Source organism: Scyliorhinus torazame, chromosome 6 (genome assembly GCF_047496885.1).
Source record: "Scyliorhinus torazame isolate Kashiwa2021f chromosome 6, sScyTor2.1, whole genome shotgun sequence".
NCBI lineage: Eukaryota > Metazoa > Chordata > Chondrichthyes > Carcharhiniformes > Scyliorhinidae > Scyliorhinus > Scyliorhinus torazame.
The window spans coordinates 96574977-96593429 of record NC_092712.1 but is presented as its reverse complement, the minus strand read 5'-3'; the positions used below and the strand labels follow the sequence as shown (position 1 = coordinate 96593429).

Genomic DNA, 18453 nt, shown 5'->3' with positions numbered 1-18453 from the left:
GCCAGACAATGCTTGGAATGCGAGCATTAGCAGGTGATTAAATCTTTACAGATCCAGAGATGGGGTAACCCCAGGTTAAAGGGGTGTGAATTGTGTCAAGCCAGGACAGTTGGTAGGATTTCGCAGGCCAGATGGTGGGGGATGAATGTAATGCGACATGAATCCTAGGTCCCGGTTGAGGCTGCACTCGTGTGCGGAACTCACATACTGAACAGAACGGACTACTGCAAAGAAGTATACCGACAACTGAACAACCAAGAACACTACAGACAGTTACCTGCAGATCCGACCAAGGAACACATCCGCCAACTTAACAGACTGATCAAGACCTTGGATCCAGTTCTTCAGCGCACCCTACATGCTCTCATCCCACGTACTCCCTGCATTGGAGATCTCTACTGCCTCCCGAAAATACACAAGGCCAACAACACACCAGGGCGTCCTATCGTTTTAGGCAATGAGACCCTGTGTGAGAACCTCTCTGGCTACATCGAGGGCATCTTGCAACCCATCGTACAAGGTACGCCCAGCTTCTGTCGCGACATGACGGACTTCCTACAGTAACTCAGCACCCATGGACCAGTTGAACCAGGAACATTCCTCGTCACAATGGATGTCTCGGCACTCTATACCAGCATCCCCCATGACGACGGCATTGCTGCAACAGCATCAGTACTCAACACCGACAACTGCCAATCTCCAGACGCAATTCTGCAACTCATCCGCTTCATTCTGGATCACAGCGTCTTCACCTTCGACAACAAGTTCTTCATCCAGACGCACGGAACAGCCATGGGGACCAAATTCGCACCCACAATATGCCAACATCTTCATGCACAAGTTTGATCAAGACCTACTCACCGCACAGGACCTTCAACCGACGTTATACACCAGATACATCGATGACATTTTTTTCCTTTGGACCCACGGCGAAGAATCACTGAAACAACTACACGATGACATCAATAAGTTCCATCCAACCATCAGACTCACCATGGACTACTCTCCAAAATCAGTTGCATTCTTGGACACACTCGTCTCCATCAGGGGCGGTTACCTCAGTATTTTGCTTTACCGCAAACCCCCGGATAACCTCATGATGCTCCACTTCTCCAGTTTCCACCCTAAACACATTAAAGAAGCCATCCCCTATGGACAAGCTCTCCGTATACACAGGATCTGCTCAGACAAGGAGGAGCATAACAGACATCTACAGACGTTGAAAGATTCCCTCGTACGAACGGGATATGGCGCTCGTCTCATCGATCGACAGTTCCAATGCGCCACAGCAAAAAACCGCACCGACCTCCTCAGAAGGCAAACATGGGACACAACCGACAGAATAACCTTCGTCGTCCAGTACTTTCCCAGAGCGGAGAAACTACGACATCTTCTTCACAGCCTTCAACACGTCATCGATGAAGATGAACATCTTGCCAAGGTCATCCCCACACCCCCATTACTTGCCTTCAAACAACCGCGCAACCGCAAACAAACCATTGTTTGCAGCAAACTACCCAGCCTTCAGAACAGTGACCACGACACCACACAATCCTGCCATGGCAATCTCTGCAAGACGTGCCAGATCATCGACATGGATACCACCATTACACGTGAGAACACCACCCATCAGGTACGCGGTACATACTTGTGCAACTCGGCCAACGTTGTCTACCTCATACGCTGCAGGAAAGGATGTCCTGAAGTGTGGTACGTTGGCGAGACCATGCAGACACTGCGACAATGAATGAACGGACATCGCGCGACAATCACCAGGCAGGAATGTTCCCTTCCAGTCGGGGAACACTTCAGCAGTCAAGGGCATTCAGCCTCTGATCACCGGGTAAGCGTTCTTCAAGGCGGCCTTCAGGACGCGCGACAACGCAGAATCGCCGAGCAGAAGCTTATAGCCAAGTTCCGCACACATGAGTGCGGCCTCAACCGGGACCTGGGATTCATGTCGCATTACATTCATCCCCACCATCTGGCCTGCGAAATCCTACCAACTGTCCTGGCTTGACACTATTCAAACCTCTTTAACCTGGGGTTACCCCATCTCTGGATCTGTAAAGATTTAATCACCTGCTATTGCTCGCATTCCAAGCATTGTCTGGCATCTTTGAATCTGTCTATATATATGTTTCTGGAACATACCTCTTCATTCACCTGAAGAAGGAGCAGCACTCCGAAAGCTAGTGACATCGAAACAAACCTGTTGGACATTAACCTGGTGTTGTAAGACTTCTTACTGTGCTCACCCCAGTCCAACGCCAGCATCTCCACATCATGGCTACCTTATTAACAGGGAGACTCAACTGGAGAATAAAAATGTATTTAACTTGCAACGAAACGTTGGTGATTTAAGATCATACCAAATGGTAGCAATGGAAAGAGGAAGGGAAAAATAGGTTAATGTAAGGAACAAATAGCAGAAATCCCTCAAACATAATTAAGGGCATCAAGAATATACCCAAACAATGAACATTTAAAGAAGCGAAATACAAAGTGCCTCTACACAGAGCCATGTAACAGATTAAACAGAGCATAAATGAAATGAAATGAAATGAAAATCGCTTATTGTCATGAGTAGGCTTCAATGAAGTTACTGTGAAAAGCCCCTAGCGCCTGATCGGGGAGGCTGGTATGGGAATTGAACCGTGCTGCTGGCCTGCCTTGGTCTGCTTTAAAAGCCAGTGATTTAGCCCAGTGAGCTAAACCAGCCAACTTGACCTTTTAGACAAAGGAGTCAGCATCTCCCGGTGAGTCAAAAGGTGATCTTTTTCTTGGAATGAGCCGGTTAAACCATCCTAAACTTGACTTCAGTCTTGTACAGGATGGACTTCATTCTATTAAAAGCAGCTCTTTTCTTAGCTATGTCCGCACTCATGTCCTGGTACAACCTAATTGAATGGCTCTCCCACTTAGAATCTTGTTGCTCCCTTGCCCATCAAAGAACCAATTTTTTCTCTTTGAAATCGGGAAAACCTTCGATCACCGTACAAAGAGGATCTCCAGAGTGAGGATTAGGTCAAAGCCAGTGATGGGCCCGGTTTAATTCTGGGAGGGGGAATAGAAGTAAATCCTCGCCCACCATCTTGTGGAAAAGGTTCGAGAAATACTGAGTAGTACATAGTACATAGAAAATACAGCACAGAACAGGCCCTTCGGCCCACGATGTTGTGCCGAACCTTTGTCCTAGATTAATCATAGATTATCATTGAATTTACAGTGCAGAAGGAGGCCATTCGGCCCTTTGAGTCTGCACCGGCTCTTGGAAAGAGCACCCTACCCAAACTCAACACCTCCACCCAACACCAAGGGCAATTTGGACATTAAGGGCAATTTATCATTGGCCAATTCACCTAACCCGCACAACTTTGGACTGTGGGAGGAAACCGGAGCACCCGGAGGAAACCCACGCAGACACGGGGAGGACGTGCAGACTCCGCACAGACAGTGACTCAAGCCGGAATCGAACCTGGGACCCTGGAGCTGTGAAGCAATTGTGCTATCCACAATGCTACCGTGCTGCCCTTGAGAACAAATAAATCTAATGAGAACAAATAAATCTATAAGTAGTGCTCCGGCTCTCAATCCCCTCCAGTAACACCATGACGTGAGCATTCTGTCTTCTGGATTTGTTCTCCAGGTCATTCAGCTTATGTTAAAGATCTGTTTACTTCAATCACAGAAGCCAGGCCGAACTCCAGGGAGGTCATCCTGCTGCTTTGGCCTGACAATGCTGTATTCACACCCTTAATTGAGACACCATGATCTTCGATGGTTTTGTTTGTGGTTTCAAGAACTAAACGAATGGGGGCCAAGGTCACCTCAAATGATCTTTTTAAGATCTGCCAACAAGCTTTTTCGGTATTTTATCGAGCTCAATCACTAAAATGTGAGTTTCCTCCGGGTACTCCGGTTTCCCCCCACAATTCCCAAAAGACGTGCTTGCTAGGAGAATTGAGCTCTCCCTCAGTGTACCCCTACAAGCGCCGTAATATGGTGTCTAGGGGATTTTCACAGTAACTTCATTGCAGTGTTAATGTAAGCCTACTTGTGACACTAATAAAGATTATTATTATTAAATTGTAAATTTTGATGAGAGCTTCGGCCATTAGTCGAGTGGTCAGATAAGAAGCTGCCTCTGCCATCTTGCCTCTAGTTGATTCAAGAGGCTTCAGTCAGTTGAGCAGGTTCAGACCAGTTCTTTTTTTAGGCTTTGCCTCCCTTGCGGCATCTCAGAGAAGAGAGAATTCTGCACAGCAAAATTTCAGGATTTTTCCGAGGAGTCAAAAGCCCCATGGTGCCAGGAAGAAGGGTGCACAAGTCACGTTTCTAGCGGGAAACACCTTGTGTGGGTCTTCCCCTCACATCCTGCCACCGGAAGTCGAGAGGCATTCTAATTCTGCACTTGCATTAGAATAAATATAGCAACGGTTCACTAGATTGATCCCTGGAAAGAGAGGATTGTTCTATGACGAGAGGCTTAGTAAATTGGATCTGTATGCTCTGGAGTTCAGAAGAATGAAATATGATTTAATTGAAACATACAAGATTCTGAAGAGAGGTTATTTCCTTGGCTGGGTATTCTACATCAAGGGGACATAGTCTCTGGATAAAGGGGAAATCATTTTGGACTGAGATGAAGAGAAATTTCTTCGTTCAAAGAGTTGTGAATCTTTGTAATTCTGTACCCCAGAGGTTGGGATGCTGCATCATTGAATATATTGAAGACTGAGGCACATTATTGGTCTCATGGAATCTAGGGATTTGAGGAGCAGGCAGGACGTGGAGTTGAAGCTGTAGATCAGCCATGGTTGTATTGAATGGCAGACCCAAGTTCAAGGGGCTATATGATTTACTGCTCATATTTCCTGTGTTCTCATGTAATCTAATCTATTGTCAAATTCATTCCCACTAAATCTTATTTTGTTAGGAAGGCAAATGCAATATTAACATTCATGTCATGAGGGCTAGAGTACAAGATCAGTGATGTACCTCTGAGGCTGTATAAGGCTCTGATCAGACCCCATTTGGAGTAATGTGAGCAGTTCTGGGCCCCTTATCTAAGGAAGGATGTGCTGGCCTTGGAAAGGATCCAGAGGAGGTTCACAAGAATGATCCCTGGAATGAACAGCTTGTGGTAGAGGGACGGTTGAGGACTCTGGGTCTGTACTCGTTGGAGTTTCAAAGAATGAGGGGCGATCTTATTGAAACTTACAGGATACTGCGAGGCCTGGATAGAGTGGACGTGGAGAGGATGTTTCCACTTGTAGGAAATATTAGAAGCAGAAGACACAATCTCAGACTAAAGGGACGATCTTTCAAAACAGAGATGAGGAGGAATTTCTTCAGCCAGAGGGTAGTGAATCTGTGGAATTCTTTGCTGCAGAAGGCTGTGGAGGCCAAATCACCGAGTGTCTTTAAGACAGTGATATATAGGTTCTTGATTAATAAGGAGATCAGGGGTTATGGGGAGAAGGCAGGAGAATGGGGATGAGAAGCGTATTGGCCATGACTGAATGGTGGAGCCGACTCGCTGGGCAGAATGGCCTAATTCTGCTCCTGTGTCTTATGATCTTAAAGCCGGGTGGGAGAATCGCATGGGTCGCCAGATTTTCCCGCGACGCCGGCCCTCCCGCGATTCACAGAAGCGGCCAGATTGGCACAATCGCGTTTTGCGCGGCGCGGTACAGTGATTGCCCGAGACAGCCAAAATGACGATTCACCGGTACCCCCGCGATTCTCCGGCCAGGATAGGCCGAGCGGCCTGCCCAAAACGGCGGCGCCTGCCCAAAACGGCGGGTTCCCCCCGGCGCCGTCCATACCTGGTCGCTGCCGGCGGGAGCAGCGCGGGAACGCTGGGGGGGGCCTTGCGAGGGGGGATCCTGCACCGGGGGGGGGCCTCAAATGGGGTCTGGCCCGCGATCGGTGCCCACCGATCGTTGGGCCAGCCTCTCTGAAGGTGGACCTCCTTTCTTCCGCAGCCCCGTCAGACATCTTGCGGGGTGGACTTGGGGAGGAAGGCAACCACGCATGCGCGGGTGATTGCAGTTATGTGGCGCCGGCCGCGTCATGTATGTGGCGCCGCCTTTACGTGGCGCCAAGGCTTGGTGCGTGTAAATGACGCGGCGCCTCTCCTAGCCCATTATCGGGCCCTGAATCGGTCGCGATAGGGGCCGTTTCGCGCCGTCGTGAACCTCGACGGCGTTCACGAATACGCGAACACTCTGCCTCTATTTCAGAGAATCCCGCCCAGGCTTTTTGATTTACCCTTCTTAAGAATTGAGAAATGGTCACCTGCTCACAGACCTTTGCAAATGTTTCTAGAGAGCTTTAGTGAGAGGGATCTAGCAGTGATGCAGGATGAGTAGTTAGATTTTTCATTACCACCTTCTGCAGGATTTATGTCTGTCTGCTAATAGTTCTGCTGAAATCGATCATTTATTTTTGGATACTTTCAACCCCCAAGTCTGTTTATCTGCTACACTTTCACACAGCATGCCACTAAACCAAAAGTCCACTGTGTCATTGACCAATCTGCATGTTTATTTTGGATCAAAATTTTGATTTAAGAATGTGGTATTACTTACTTTTTATTTATTGTTAATAAACAATTAGCTAACCAAAGAGCGATATTACTTCAAAGTTGTTTTTTCTTAAAGCAGAGTGTCTTGGCCCTGTTGCATTATTCCCAAGTCAGTCCGAGTGACACCTGAAACGGTTAATTTGCAGCAGGACAGACATGTTTGATTGTATCTGCCTCAAGGAGTGGGAAATAAACTTTATCATTTTGGAAGACTAGTAGGGGGATCTTTGTTTTGAAAAAGTAGATTCCATAAGAATTACATAGACTAACTTTGTTGTTTTTCTTGGAAATCCTCACCTTTCAAACAGATCTCCTGCAAGTGGTTTACAGATTCGTTATGATCAGTCAAGTAACAGTGTCTTGGAGAACCTGCCACCAGTCGCATCTAGTATAGAACAGTTATTGGAAAGACACTGGAATGAAGGGCAGCAGTTTCTTTTGGAACAGGGCAGTCCTGGAGAAGGTATGTATTTACAAGAGACTTGCACGCTTGGTCACTTTTCAATACCTCCATAATTTCACACTGCATAAACCTGCCTATTTTGTATTTCTGCATGGTTCTTTCCTTGCTGTCAAAGATACTTTTGTATTCTTATTACATTGCTGTTGTCATAATTATCCTGCGGGTGCATCATTTTATATATACTACTAAATTTAAATAATTGAATAAGTCACATAGTTGTGGGTGCCATTCTGCAAAGGCATCTACAAAACACCACCACCTCTTCAGATCTCATGGGTCGTTCATACGGCAGTTCTTTAACTCTTCTTCTGCGTAAGGGTTTATCAAAACATCAAGTGTCAATATTACCAGATGTCAGAGGTAACATGTTCATAGCTTCCTCAGATTTTTTAAATCTGTTCTTATAATGAGTGCCATTAATTGACTTTGAGATGATGGTACTCAGCTCTGTTTTTGACCTGCAATCAATCTGATTAGATACACCCAGAGTGCTACGAGGGAGGAAGTTCCAGGATTTTGATCCAGTGACAGTGAAGGATTAGTGATTATAGTTCTAACTCAGAATGGTCTGTGACTTTGAGGGAAACTTGCAGGTGCCTGTGTTCCCATGCATCTGCTGCCCTTATTCTTCTAGGTGACACAGGTTGCAGGTTTGGAAACTGCTGCCAAATGAGTCTTGGTGAGTTGCTACACTGTATCTTGTAGATGGTGCACATTACTGAAACTGCACCGATGATGGAGGAAATTGATGTTTAAGGTGGTGGATGGGGTGGCGATCAAGCATACTGCTTTTTCTTGGATGGTACTGAGCATCTTGAGAGTTGTTGGAGCTGGACACATCCAGGCAAGTGGGGAGCATTCCATCATAATCCTGATTCGTGCCTTGTAAATGATGGGCAGTCTTTGGGCTGGCAGGAGGTGAGTTATTGCTGCAGAATTCCCAGCCTCTGACCTGCTTTTCTAGCCACAGTATTAAATGACTGATCCAGGTAAGTTTTTGGTTATTGGCAACCCAGCATACTGATTGCTGGCGCATTGATGGTAATGTTGTTCAATTTCAAGGGGAGATGGTTGGATTCTCTCCTGTTGAAGATGGTCATTGCTGGGTACATTTATGCTATGAATGATACATGCCACTTATCAGCCCAAGCGTGAAGATGTTTTAAAAAAAATAACTACTTTATAGCTGAAAGGGTGAGCACACCACCATTGTTATGGATATATAATACCTCATTTGACAAGTGTATTTTGTTTTCATCCATATGCTCCCCGTAACCATGCTAGAATTATTGAATAAAAGGAGGCTATTGTAATAACCTCATTGCATCAGAACTCCAATAAAACAGGTGGGAAACAAATGTATTTAAGCATTCCTTTCATACTATAGAGTTAAAGAAGACATAACATAGCATAGAAGGAGGCCATTTGGCCCATAGGACCTGCGCCGGCTGTGTCAAAGAACAGTCCAGTCGGTACCATTTTTGCAGTCTTTCCCCACATTCCTGCATTTTTCTCTCCTAATATTTATCCAATTTCCTTTTGAAAGCTATTATTAAAGCTTTTCTGCCTACGGCCATACTAGTCTTAAAATGCCCAATCTCGTCTTATCTCGGAAGCTAAGCAGATTCAGGCCTGGTTAGTAGTTGGATGGAAGACTGCCTGGGAATACCAGGTGCATTCGTGACCTAACAGATGCACTTGTAGGCTGTAGCTTGTGATATGCCGCACATGTCCCCGCTCGAGATCTTGAATGATCCGGTGGCATAAACGTTCAGGGCTGCGGTAACCTTCATGGCCACCGAGAGTGGGTGTCCTCCTCTTCCATGGAGTGCCAAGTCCGCAAGGACATGGCACAGGTGCCACAACGTCTCCTTGTTGAGTCAGAGCCTCCTGCAGCACACACTGTCCGTCATCTCCTTGTATGACCAAAGACGCCTCTACACCTTGGGTCGTCGCCGGCGTCCCCCTCTGGGTCCCTCCTTGGCCTGATGGGTGTGCAGCAGCCCCCTGCACATGGGTGCCACCTCTAAACTGTGTCAACGCTGTGCCACCTTCTCTGGCGTCTGGCCACCTGGGCTTCCACCAACAACTCGAAGGCTGCCGCTGTGAGGTCGACAACACCATCTATCGTGCTAGCTGAAAGGAATTGGAGAAGGAGAGAGGCCAACAATCAGTTGGGGCTTCCACTCCGGGACCCTCATTTTCCCCAAGCCTCCCCCACCCACACGTGTCCCTCCTTCTCTGAGTGTCATCCACCAAGCTGGTTGTGCTAGAGAAGCCCGCTCTTCACACTCACCCCCAGCCATAGCAGGAGCTCCTAGACCCCAGACTCATACCAGGAACATTAGGGGGACCAAGTTTAAATACCCTCCCCTGGTCCACACACATGCCCTCTGGGCCTGCGGATATCTCCAGTGCTGGAGCACAGCTCTTGGGTGTTTGATTATTGGCTCCCAGAAATTCAATATGTTGCAAGGCAACACCACATTAATACCACTTATAAGCACCCTGAAATGGATCCTTTACATGGACTGCAGTTGTTAATTTGCAGTTGGTTGATTGGCTAAGAGTATCTCATTGATGACTGCATGATTCCTTTTACAGAGTTCATTGCTGTAAGGACTTTTGGGATGTGGTTTCATGACCATAGTGTTCATGTTTTTACACATGACTTTAAAGGCATAATTAGAAATGTCTTCACCCCCCCAACTCCTCCATTATCAGGCAGACATTTGGCTGGTGCTCCCAGTTCAGTCCCTATCCATTTTCCATGACTTTATCTACAATCAACCTTTTGTCCTTACCATGTATTACTGTAGAAAGACTGAATCTGGTTGCCATGTCTACAGGATGAAAAATGAAAATATTTCTGTTCCTATCCCACACCTTTCCCATGGCAGCTACTTCATTAAATCTTGAGCCAAGGGCAGAACAGTATCACAGTGGTTAGCATTGCTGCCTCCCGGGCCAAGGTCCCAGGTTCAATCCCTGCTCTGGGTCACTGTCCATGTGAAGTTTGCATATTCTCCCTGTGTTTGCATGGGTTTCGCCCCCATAACCCAAAAATGTTCATGGTAGATTGATTGGCCACGCTAAATAGCTCCTTAATCGGAAAAAATGAATTGGGTGCTCTAAATTTTTTTTTTAATATCTTGAGCTAATGGAAGACTTGCAATGGGACATGGCAGTGTCCTACATCACTTTTTACAGATGTCACATTTTTCAAGCGAACTCGTTGAGTCTTGTATCCTCCTCATCAGCAGCACCTGCAGCCTTTAGAAGTATTTTTAATCTGTGATAAGGAAGCTAAGCAAATTATGTAATTTTAATACAATCTATGCTTTTCCCAAATTCTTATAACCTGATACCATTGACACTTTTTCACATTCTGATTAGACATGTCAGATTGTGTTAAGAGGATGCAATAATTCCCTGATTGGTGAACTGTAGATTGACTGACTTTCCAAAACCAATTACTTTATCATGTTCCATGTCGAGTTTCATTTGGGCCTTTTTCATGGAAAGCTTCCTCAGCAGCAAGGATATCTCACTGGACACTACATCTGTACCATTAAAGTGGCTTCCTCCAGCTATCTTACAAGGAGTCACCACTTTTCAATTATCTCAATGTGTTGTTAACCCTGAGTTTGAAACAAGGAAAACTTTCATGCTCCCTCATTGTACTTTGATCCTTACTATTAAGTGAATCTAAATAATATTTGAACCAATCTGTTTCATACACTGTTGAGGTGCAAGCACTATCAATTATGATAGAATCCCTGCAGTGCAGAAAGAGGCCATTTGGCCCATCAAGTCTGCACCGACCCTCTGAAAGAGCATCCTACATGTGCTCACTCCCCCACCCTATCCCCATAACTGTATCTAACCTGCACATCCCTGGACACTAAGGGGCAATTTTACCATGGCCAATCCACCTAACTTGCGCATCTTTGGACTATAGTCATCCAGTACTTGAATTGAACCTGGGTCCCTGGCACTGTGAGGCAACAATGCTAACCACTGTGACACAGTGCCGCCCCGTATGAAACAATAACTTGCTTCGTTGAGACTGAAAGTCAGAACTTCAGCTCCCCAACAGACCTTGAAGCTTTTGCTCATGTGCACAGTTTTGCAATTCTTATGTTATTTGGGCCCAGCGTGAAGTGCAGAGAAGAAAAATGGTGTAAAACATGGGTCATGTGACTGGGAGCAGCATGCCCTTGCAGTTGGTGTCCCAGGTGGGGGCCAGGGAGAGGTTGGATAGGTAGAGGGGACAGGAAAAAGTCCTAATAAAGGATACTCAGAGAGGAACATGAACATGAAAATGTCCCAGTTCAGTTAAAAAGAGAGTAGAGAAAGTATTTCCCATTAGGTAAAAGGTTGCGGATAGAAGATTTTAAGTGAACAGGGTTCAGGAGAAGCCATCGTAATTGAAGAGGGCTTGCTGAAGATCCAAGAAGGCAACCGAGCCTTTGGGCAAAATTATCCCTTCACAGCAGTACTGTTCTGCTCGGCACAGCTGAAGAGCAGAAGTTATGCATGTGATTATTGCGAGTGCATACTCTGGGATCAAGGGGAAAGGTATCTCTGGAGACAAACCCTGGGAGGTGTGCTGTCATTGATGCTGTCCAAGTTGAGCAACTTGCGGCGAGAATTTGAAGGTGCCATCTGGAGTTCCTTGTGAGAGAGACAGAGTTTCAGTGAGATTAGTTGACTCGGTGTTTTTTAAAATGTATTTTACAAACATGTATCAAAACAATCAACTATACAGTCTGTACAACTTTTCTCCTCTTTTCCCGCCCACACCTCTCACACTTATCGGTTACCCCACTGGAAGAACTCACTCATTTTCGCCCAAGTCAGCTGCACCCTGTGCACCACCTTAAACTGTATCAGGCTTATCCTTGCACAAGAGGAGGTCCCATTTACCCCGCAGTGCCTCACTCCATACTCCCCAATTGATCTCCCCTCCCAACTCCCCTTCCCATTTCTCCTTGATCTTCACAACCCGTTCGCCCCCCTGCACCCCCGCCACTAGTTTATATCCCCAATTTTTCCCTCCCCTTCCGTATCCGTAAGCAGCAGTTGCTCCAGCAGGGTGTATCCCGGCAACCTAGGGAACCTCCTCCAGACCTGTTACGCAAAGTCCCTAACCTGCAGATACCTGAACTCATTCCCCCTCGACAGCTCTACCCTCTCCCTTAGCTCCTCCAGACTGTTACACAAAGTCCCTAACCTGCAGATACCTGAACTCATTCCCCCTCGACAGCTCTACCCTCTCCCTTACCTTCCTCCAGATACCCTGACCAACCCCACTTCCCTCCACCTCCTGTATACACTCTGGCAGCACGGTAGCACAAGTGGTTAGCACTGTGGCTTCACAGCACCAGGGTCCCAGGTTTGATTCCCGGCTTGGGTCACTGTCTGTGCAGAGTCTGCACGTTCTCCCCGTGTCTGCGTGGGTTTCCTCCGGGTGCTCCGGTTTCCTCCCACAGCCCAAAGACGTGCAGGTTAGGTGGATTGGCCATGATAAATTGCCTTTAGTGTCCAAAAAAAGTTTAGGAGGGGTTATTGAGTTACAGGGATAGGGTAGAAGTGAGGGCTTAAGTGGGTCGATGGGCTGAACGGCTTCCTTCTGCACTGTATGTTCTATCTATCCCCCTGGCTTAAACCCACGATTCTTGCACAGTGGCGTTAGCACCGACATCCCTTCCACCCTAAAATACCTCCCCAACCGATTCCATATCTTCACTGTGGACTGCACCACCAGGCTCCCTGAATACCTACTTGGGGCCATTGGCAATGCTGCCGTCATCATAGCCCTCAAACTGGACCCCTTACAAGATTCCCCCTCCATCCTAACCCACTCTACCCCTTCTCCTTCCCACCACCGCCGCACCTTATCCACATTCTCCGGCATGTTCGGCAACGCCAATCCCACCCCCCCCACCACACCCAATGCTGCCTCAGACTCTATAGCAGGGACCTCTGACTCTGGGTCCCTTTCCCGCCCACACAAAGCCCGAAATAACCGTGCCCAATTTCTGAAAATCGGCCTTTGGTATAAAGATCGCAAGAACCATAAAATAAACAAGAAGCTCAGCAGAATATTCATTTTCACCACTTGGACCCACCCATCAACGTCAACTGCAGTGTATCCAACCTCCTAAGATCCCCCATGACCTCCTCCACCAGCTTTGTTAAGTTCTGGAGCCCTATCCATTCCCTTGTGACCTGAATCTCCAAATACCTGAACCTACCAATGGCATCCCCCCCTATATTAACACAAAAACCTCCATCCGCCAACCATCCCCCGTCAAACCTCCACCCGGCCTCTGCTCTCATCCCGATCTAAAACGAATCTCCAGCCAGTGGGGCGCATGGTCCGAGATAACTATCCCTGTATACTCTGCCCTCTCCACACCAACCAAAATCTCATGGCTCACTACAAAATAATCAATCCTCGAATATACCTTATAGACGTGTGAAAAGAAGGAATACTCCCTTCCCCCTGGGTTCTGAAAGCACCATGGATCCACCATGCCCATGCTCTCCATAAACCCACCCAGCTCCCTCGCCATTCGTACCCTACCTATCGACCTGAGCTCAACCTATCAACTCTAGGACACAATTAAAATCTCTTCCCATGATCAACTGGTGCGTGGCCAAATATAGGATCGCTGCCAGCAACCCCCTCATAAAATCCATATTGTCCCACTTTGGGGCATACACACTTACCAACACCACCGGAGCCACTTCCAATACCCCACTCAATCATATATATCCCACCTGGATCCCTCACCTCCCTTGCACACACAAATCCCATTTTTTGCTCATTAAAACGCCATGCCCCACGATTTCGAATCAAACCCCGAGTGTAAAACGTGCCCGACCCCCCCCTTCCTTAACCTAACCTGGTCCTTCATGCGGAGGTGCATCTCCTGCAGAAAGACCAACCCTGCTTTCAAGCTACTGAGGTGCACGAACACCCGTGACTTTTTAACAGGCCCATTCAGTCCCAGTTACCAGCCTTACCTGTGGCTTACACCTCCAATCCCCTTTACCATCCATCATCCTCCCCACTTAACTCCAGCCCCCTTAATTCCAGCGTATACCTAGCCCATCTCAGATGGCCCCCTTCTTTGCCCCTGTCCATATCATCTCTCACCTCCTGCCACGTCGCGGCCTTCTCCTCCACCACTTCACTTCCGTTCACGAGCATTACTTGCTAGCATGGTAGCTGCTGCCCAAAGCACCTTCAATTACATCCCCCTCCCCCCACTCCTCAGCTCATGGAAGACGGTTCCTTGCTGATCGTACCCTCCCCCACCCAAACAAAGACTCCTCCTGAACTCCAGGCTGCCTCTCCCAAAAGCAAACACATAAATGCTAAACACAAACAGTCCCATAAAACAGGAGGGGGCGTGGGATCTGTGCACTCGGTCTACTTCATGGGCCTTTTGAGCACCCCTTCTGCCACCAGCCCCACCAGCATCTTCGTGACTTACCTTGTGCACTTGCACCTTCCACTCCTTCATGCAGTCCCACTATTCACAGGTTCTGCCTTCTCGAGGTATTCTCCTGCTCCTCCACCTTTGTCCTCAACGTTTTCCAAAGGACTTCTCTGAGCCCCACCTCCGCCTGCAGAGCCACCACACGATTGCTGTGGTCCGAGATCATTCCTTCGGTCTCCCGAATCTGCGACCCCTGTGTAGCGCACAATGACTTACGAGAGACGAGAAGTGATGAAGTCGATCCAGGCTTTATTAAGCGATGCTTGTCCCCAGCAGCTCAGCAACAGAATGAAGCTGCGGGGAGAAGCTCGGGTTCTTATACTCCGCCTTCAGGGCGGAGCCAGAAGTCGGCAGATCCAACCAGGACCCGGGATCTGTCAGCCAATAGCATCTCGGCTTCACAGGTCCCACATGACCCCTAATACATACCACCACATTCACCCCTTGTTAAAAAGGAACTCGGCGGGGTGGTGGTTCGCATGGTGGTAGGGGTTTACAAGGCTGGCCCTGGAACAACTTTTGGACAGTGTTACTACAGCTTTAGCCCTACACTGGGCTATGTACAAGTTTGTGAGAACTATTTACAATATGAGCAAAAAAATTTATTTTTTTTGTTACAACAACATTCTTGGTGTCACGCGGATTCCCCGAGTCGAGCGGGCGGTCTGGTCTTCCTCGTCGATCGCCTCAGCCCTGGTGGTGGTGCAGGTGCTTGCTCGCGCGTTGTCGTCTCCGGGAGCATTTTGCTGTTTGTTCTTGTTTTACTCCTGGGCGGGCACGGGAGGAGGATTGATCACCCCGGGAAGGGGGCGGTTGCGGGGTGCGCCGGTGGCAGGGAGGGGATGATCGGTGTCGGGGGTGTGTGTGTTTCCGGCGGGCGCCAGGTCCCACAGGGAGACCGTGTCCTGTCGGCCGTCGGGGTACGCCACGTAGGCGTACTGCGGGTTCGCGTGGAGAAGGTGAACCCTCTCGACCAACGGGTCCGATTTGTGCGCCCGCACATGTTTCCGGAGCAAGATGGGTCCTGGGGCCGCCAGCCAGGTCGGCAGCGACGTTCCGGAGGAGGACTTCCTGGGGAAGACAAGGAGGCGCTCATGAGGCGTTTGGTTAGTGGTGGTACACAGCAGTGACCGGATGGAGTAGAGAGCGTCCGGGAGGACCTCCTGCCACTGGGAAACTGGGAGATCCCTGGACCGTAGGGCCAGTAAGACGGTCTTCCAGACCGTGCTGTTCTCCCTCTCTACTTGCCCGTTCCCCCGGGGGTTGTAGCTGGTCATCCTGCTCGAGGCTATGCCCTTGCTGAGCAGGAACTGGCACAGCTCGTCACTCATGAAGGAGGACCCACTGTCGCGATGGATATACGCGGGGCAACTGAACAGTGTGAATATGGTGCCAAGGGCTTTAATGACTGTGGCCGCTGTCATGTCGGGGCAGGGGATGGCGAAGGGGTGACGAGAGTACTCGTCCACCACGTTCAGGAAGTATGCGGTGGAGGGGAGGGGCCCTTTGAAATCCAAACTGAGGCGTTCAAAGGGGCGGGAAGCCTTGATCAGGTGCGCTCTATCCAGCCTGAAAAAGTGCGGTTTGCACTCTGCGCAGATGTGGCAGTTCCTGGTGACTGTACGGACCTCCTCCACAGAGTAGGGGAGGTTGTGGGACTTTACGAAATGGTAGAATCGAGTGACCCCCGGGTGGCAGAGGTCCTCGTGGAGGGCTTGGAGGCGGTCTATTTGTGCGTTGGCACATGTGCCGCGGGATAGGGCATCGGACGGCTCGTTCAGCTTTCCGGGACGATACAAGATCTCATAGTTGAAGGTGGCGAGCTCGATCCTCCACCTTAGGATCTTGTCATTCTTAATTTTGCCCCGCTGTGCATTATCGAACATGAAGGCTACCGACCGTTGGTCGGTGAGGAGAGTGAATCTCCTGCCGGCCAGGTAATGCCTCCAATGTCGCACAGCTTCCACTATAGCTTGGGCTTCCTTTTCCACTGAGGAGTGACGGATTTCTGAGGCGTGGAGGGTCCGGGAGAAAAAGGCCACGGGTCTGCCCGCTTGGTTAAGGGTGGCCGCCAGAGCTACGTCGGATGCGTCGCTCTCGACCTGGAAGGGGGAGGGACTCATCGATGGCGCGCATCGTGGCCTTTGCGATATCTGCTTTGATGCGGCTGAAGGCCTGGCGAGCCTCTGTCGACAGGGGGAAGGTAGTGGACTGTATTAGCAGGCGGGCCTTGTCTGCGTACTGGGGGACCCACTGGGCGTAATATAAACAAAACATTATTGGTCCCTGACCGAATCTTACCACCAACTTTGGGGTCTGGCCAAGAATCATGACACATAGCACAATTAAATGAATCCATGACTATTGTTGCCAATTGGCGCCGGAGATGCCAATAAGATTGCCCCTATTCATATTGATTGATATTGCTTTTCAGAGTCGCCAGGTATCAGATGATACCATCACAAGGTTCAACCGGATATTGATCAAAGACCCAACAACCAGTCAGTTAGTTCAAGTTCAACAATGGTTTATTTACACACAAGATTAACTCACACATACAACATAAAAACACTAACACTTACGGTTGCGGCGATGCGGCGCTAAGCCACGCGTTTCGGCAGCTCCCGCGACAACGGACTTTCGGGCTCTCCAGAGGAAGATTTCTTTGGATTAATCCCGTGTGGGAAGGTGCAGTGAGGTCCCCCCCCTACAATATATGGCAGGGATCAGCGGTGGAACGATGAGGAAAGAGGCCCTGGAGCAGAGACCAAAACGAGGGGAAGAAGGCAAGATGGCGGAGGGCGGAGTGCAAGCAGCGTGGGGGCCAGACCAGCAGGAGTTCCTCAAGAGATGTGTGGAGGAGCTGAAAAAGGAGGTGCTGGCGCCGATGCTGCTGGCGATCGAGGGGCTGAAGGAGACCCAGAAGACCCAGGGCGTGGAGCTTCGTGAGGTGAATGATAAAGTGAATACCAACGAGGACGAGATCCTGGGCCTGGCGGTAAAAATGGAGGCGCACGAGGCGGTGCACAGGAGGTGAGCCGAGAGAATTGAGGTCCTGGAGAACAGGTCGAGGAGGAAGAACCTTCGGATTCTGGGTCTTCCCGAAGGAGTGGAGGGAGCTGATGCCGGGGCGTACGTGAGTACGATGCTCCATTCGCTGATGGGTGCGGAGGCCTCTCCGACCTCCCTGGAGCTGGAAGGGGCTCACCGGGTCCTGGTGAGGAGACCCAAGGCAGATGAGCCGCCAAGGGCGATAGTGGCAAGGTTCCATCGCTTCACAGACAAAGAAAGTGTGCTGAGATGGGCCAAGAAGGTGCGGAGCAGCAGATGGGAGAACGCGGTGATCCGAGTATACCAGGATTGGAGCGCGGAGGTGGCAAAGAGGAGAGTTGGCTTCAACCGTGCCAAGGCGGTGCTGCATAGAAAAAGAGTCCGGTTCGGCATGCTGCAGCCTGCGCGACTGTGGGTCACTTATCAGGACAGACACCATTATTTGTAAACGCCAGAAGAGGCTTGGACCTTTATACAGACGGAAAAACTGGACTCGAACTGAGGGGATGTGGTTGTATATGGGGTTGTAAATATGGGTAAAGAATATTTTGTGGGTGGGATGATGGATGGGGATGTGGTAGAGTTCTGGTTAAAGTTCCTAAAATTTCCTCTTTTTTCTGTAGACAAAATGATGATGATGGAGAATGTGGGCGTCGGTGCTGGAGGGAGGTGAGACTCCGGGATGAGGGAACTGGGGTGATGGCCGCAACAGGAGCTGCGCCACAGGGGGCGGAGCTGGTTCAGGAAAGCGCGGGCTTTTTTCCGCGCCAAAAGGGGGGGTGGGGATGGAGGAAGGTAAGGAGGAGGAGAGACTCCCACACGGGGAGATCAAC

The 18453-nt window shown here is 49.1% G+C and overlaps 1 protein-coding gene across 24 annotated transcripts in view; it reads left to right on the top strand.

Moving 5' to 3' along the window:
* The window catches only part of mllt10 (MLLT10 histone lysine methyltransferase DOT1L cofactor), a 498389-nt gene that overhangs the window by 429794 nt on the left and 50142 nt on the right, over nucleotides 1-18453 (top strand). For all 24 annotated transcript variants that reach the window (XM_072508516.1, XM_072508507.1, XM_072508512.1 and 21 more), the window contains one exon: nucleotides 6901-7055. In XM_072508516.1, the coding sequence (XP_072364617.1) occupies nucleotides 6901-7055 (155 nt within the window). The remainder of the gene's footprint in view (nucleotides 1-6900; nucleotides 7056-18453) is intronic.